Source organism: Chiloscyllium plagiosum, chromosome 33, assembly GCF_004010195.1.
Source record: "Chiloscyllium plagiosum isolate BGI_BamShark_2017 chromosome 33, ASM401019v2, whole genome shotgun sequence".
Classification (NCBI taxonomy): domain Eukaryota; kingdom Metazoa; phylum Chordata; class Chondrichthyes; order Orectolobiformes; family Hemiscylliidae; genus Chiloscyllium; species Chiloscyllium plagiosum.
In genome coordinates, this window is record NC_057742.1 from 28,229,147 (window position 1) to 28,233,362 (window position 4,216).

At 45.3% G+C, this 4,216-nt stretch overlaps 1 protein-coding gene across 1 annotated transcript; it reads left to right on the plus strand.

Moving 5' to 3' along the window:
* The first annotated feature begins 266 nt into the window (after positions 1–266).
* LOC122539636 (hemoglobin subunit alpha-like) lies at positions 267–1,789 on the plus strand. Its single transcript, XM_043674635.1, has 3 exons — positions 267–436; positions 930–1,296; positions 1,374–1,789. The coding sequence occupies exons 1-3, from the start codon at positions 333–335 to the stop codon at positions 1,569–1,571; spliced, it is 669 nt and encodes a 222-aa protein (XP_043530570.1). The 5' UTR covers positions 267–332; the 3' UTR covers positions 1,572–1,789.
* The last annotated feature ends 2,427 nt before the right edge of the window (positions 1,790–4,216 follow it).

Consider the following 4,216-nt stretch of genomic DNA (forward strand, 5'->3'; position numbering starts at 1 on the left):
AGTTGGCAATCTATTACAGTCCCATTATTAACCCAACCATTTAAACCCAGTTAGAAATGAAATGTCCAGAAGGTTTACTTTGGTGTCATTTCTCAAACACGGGTTATCTTTGCTCACAGATGCAAATGAAACAGACGATTGGCTTTTCACTTGATGGTGTCGCTTATCATTGCAACTGCAATAAACAGAATTGGTACAGAGACCAGTAACCAATCAGACAAAGGGAGACAGGAGGGCGGGCCATGAAAAAAAATCAATAAAAAGAAACAAAATCTGTCGGTGGACAGCTCGAAACTGTTGAGGAGACTCGAAAAGTGACGAGAGCAGCAGCCATGGCACTTGAAACCATCACCGAAGCCGAAAAGGCAATCATAGAAGATATCGGCAAGTTCCTCGAAAAAGACCCTGCAACCTTTGGTGCGGAATCTTTGGCCAGGTAATTTAATCCCAGCTACATTCTGTCCAAAGTAGTTTGATAAAGTGAATCTGAAGGCAGAAGCAAACGTTGCTGGAGAAACTCAGCAGCTCTGGCAGCATCTGTACAGAGGGAAACAGTCTACATTTCGGGTCCAGTGACTCTTTATCTGAAGAACCCAACTGGACCCGAAATATCAGCTCTGCTTTCTGCCCACACATGTTCAGACCGACTGAGTTTCTCCAACAATTCCTGTTTTCGTTCCAAAATTGCAGCATCTGCCGGTCTTTGCTTCGTCAATGGAAAGGCAGCGCAATGAGGAAACGGTATTTTCTGCATTGAGCGGCTGCATGATCTCAAACAAATGATAGTCTGAATTCCAGTGTTCTCTCACGTTAGCTCCTCAGGATTTCCCAGTGACTTTTGTGTTCCAGAGGCGACTCCCGACATCGGCACCTGAATAATGAGGTTAGGTTGGGGGATCGGTGGTTTATTTTATTCTTTGTTCCGGCAGGCTGTTTATCATTCATCCCGGAAGCAAGGCTTACTTTTCCTACGACGAGAATAACCAGGAGAAACTCCAAAACCATGGGAAGAAGGTCATTGAAGCCGTGGCCAACGCGGCAAACAACGTGAACAATCTGAAGTGCAACCTCGACAAGCTGGCTACAAAGCATGGGAAAGAGCTTTTGGTGGATCCTCAGAACTTTCCGGTAGGTATCTTCGCGGGAATCTTGAGATGCTCGGCACAGGGACTGGACATTCATTTGGAAGGGCGGGAAATGAAAAGCCAGCTGTGCTCGGAACTGAGTTTCCAGTCACGGCATGGTGAGGCTGTGCACATCGTCAGGATCAGGGGAATGCGTTCACATCTCCCCTGTCCCTAAGGACTGGCCAAACAGGTCAATTCAAAATTGTCCGGCTTCACAACCGACTGAGTTCCTCCGGGTTCCTCTGATTTTTGTGGTTTCATGTTGACGGAATGCTGTTTCCGGATCGGTTTTCAAATGTATATTTCTTCCGCTTCCAGGTTTTCTCCACATGTATCCAAGTGAGTTTGGCCAATCACGTGAACAACTTCACCCCTTCAGTTCAACTCGCTGTGGACAAATTCCTTAAGGCCGTTAACGAGTATCTGTCCTCGAAGTACCGTTGAAAATGGAGCCAAGACTTTTCGGTAGAAAGCAGCCTCCGTCTCAACTTCCAAACCCCCGTGTGCCCCCGTTTGGTCAAACTGCCTGCCAATGAAAGCTTACTCTTTATAAACACTCTCCCATGTTTCTGTAGCCCGCGCTTTTCAAATTGATTGTAATTGTTAAACTGCTTCAACCGAACTTCTCCTTGAGACACAATAAACATTTCCTTTCATCAATACTGCACCATGTACTGTTCATGCTTTACACAAACACTTCATTTTTGGCTGTTCGTTGGTGGAAATGTTTAAAACTACCTGCTGGGGGGGAAGGCAACGCGAAACAGTCTCAAAAACTTACACTCTAAGTGACAATAGGGAAAATACTCTGTCATTTTGTTACAGCAACTATGGTGGTCATTATATGGTGGTATTCATATACAAATTGCAAAGAAACTGGGATTGTTAGCTGGGCTTCTTCCATTTCAGAACTAAGGGTACACACTATCTCCTTCATGTATACTATTTCCATTGAATTTAAAAGGAAGGTTTCTCACGCAATGAAACAAAGGGATCTGTTATAGTGTGTATGGTTTAATGCAAAGAGTGTCCGAAATAAGAGTGATGAACTTAGAGCATGGATCAATACTTGGGACTATGATGTTGTGGCCATAACAGAGAGTGGGTTTCACTGGAGCAGGAATGGTTGCTTGATGTTCCAGGGTTTAGAACGTTTAAAAAGAACAGGGAGGGTGGAAAATGAGGAGGGGGGGTAAGCATTGTTAATCAGAGAGTGCATTACAGCTACAGAAACGAAGGTTTTTGAGGAAGGTTTGTCTACTGAGTCAGTAAGGGTGCAAGTTAGGAATACCAAGGGAACAGCCACCACATTGGGGGTTTTCTACAGACCACCTAATAGCAGTCGAGAGATTGAAGATCTCATTGACAGGCAGATTCTGGAAAATTGCAAAAGTAGCAGGGTTGTTGTTATGGATGATTTCAACTTTCCCAATATCGACTGGAACGTCCTTGGTACAGATGGTTTGGATGGAGCTGTTTCTGTCAGGTGTGTTCAGGAGGGTTTCCTTACTCAGTATGTAGACAGGCCAACAAGGGGAGAGGCCATTTTTGATTTGGTGCTCGGCAACGAGCCACGACAAGTGTCAGATCTCGCAGTGGGAGAACACTTTGGTGACAGTGATCACGACTGCCTCACATTTAGCATGGCCTTGGAAAGTGAAAGGAGCAATTACCGAGGGAAGATATTGAACTGGGGAAAAGGAAATTATGATGCTATCAGACAGAAGTTGGGAAATATAGACTGGGAGCAATTGTTCCACAGAAAGGGCACAGCAGACATGTGGAGACTATTTAAGGAGCAGTTGTTGTGAGTGATGCACAAATTTGTTCCTCTGAGGCAGGTAAGAAGGGGTAGGATTAAGGAACCTTGGATGATGAGAACAGAGGAACTGCTTGTCAAAAGGAAGAAGGCAACTTACGTAAGGCGGAGGAAGCAAGGATCCAGCACAGCTTTAGAGGATTACAGGCTTGCTAGAAAGGAGCTCAGAAACGGACTGAGGAGAGCCAGGAGGGGGCATGAAAAAGGCTTGGCAAGAAGGATTAGGTAGAACCCAAAGGCGTTTTACTCATACGTATGGAAGAAGAAAATGATCAGGGAGAAGATAGGGCTGATCAGGGATAGCGGAGGGAACTTGTGCATGGAGTCTGAGCAGGTAGAGGAAGCCCTATATGAGCTTTTTGCTTTGGTTTTCACCAAGGAACGGGAACTTGTTATAAATGAAAACTTAGAGGAGTTGGGATACAGTCTTGACCAGATCAAGATTGATGATGATGATGTGCTAGAATTTTTGGAAAACATTAAGATTGATATGTCCCCAGGGCCAAACCAGATTTATCCTAGGATGCTCCGGGAAGCGAGAAAGGAGGTTGCTAAACCGCTGGCGAGGATATTTGTCTCCTCGCTCTCCATGGGAGTCACACTGGAGGATTGGAAGGAGGTGAATGTTGTTCCTCTTTTCAAGAAGGGTAATAGGAAAATCCCTGGCAATTACAGACCAGTCAGTCTTACGTCTGTGGTCAGCAAAGTTGTGGAAAGAACTCTGAGGGATAGGATTTATGACTATTTGGCAAAGCATAGTGTGATTAAAGGCAGTCAGCATGGCTTTGTGAGGGGCAGGTCATGCCTCACAAATCTTATTGAGTTCTTTGAGGAGGTGTCAAGACAGGTCAACGATGTTCGAGCAGTGGATGTGGTGTATATGGATTTCAGCAAGGCATTTGATAGGGTTCCCCACTGTAGACTCATTCAAAACATCAGGAAGTATGGGGTACAGGGAGATTTGGCTATCTGGATTCAGAATTGGCTGGCTGACAGAAGGCAGAGTGTGGTTGTAGATGGAAAATATTCTGCCTGGAGGACAGTGTTGAGTGGAGTCCCGCAGGGCTCTGGACTTGGGCCTCTGCTCTTTGTAGTTTTTATAAATGACTTGGATGGGGAGGTTGAGGGGTGGGTTAGTAAATTTGCAGATAACTCAAAGGTTGGAGGTGTCATCGATAATATAGAGGGCTACTGCAGGCTGCAGCGCAACATAGGCAGGATGCAGAGCTGGGCTGAGAAATGGCAGATGGAGTTCAACCTGGATAAATGC

Excerpts from the sequence above, each read along its gene's own strand:
- LOC122539636 (XM_043674635.1), top strand. The coding sequence starts at position 333 with ATGGCACTTGAAACCATCACCGAAGCCGAAAAGGCAATCATAGAAGAT. Across the intron at positions 437-929 it reads GGTGCGGAATCTTTGGCCAG|GCTGTTTATCATTCATCCCG; the intron begins GTAATTTAATCC and ends TTGTTCCGGCAG. Across the intron at positions 1,297-1,373 it reads TGCGTTCACATCTCCCCTGT|TTTTTGTGGTTTCATGTTGA; the intron begins CCCTAAGGACTG and ends GGGTTCCTCTGA.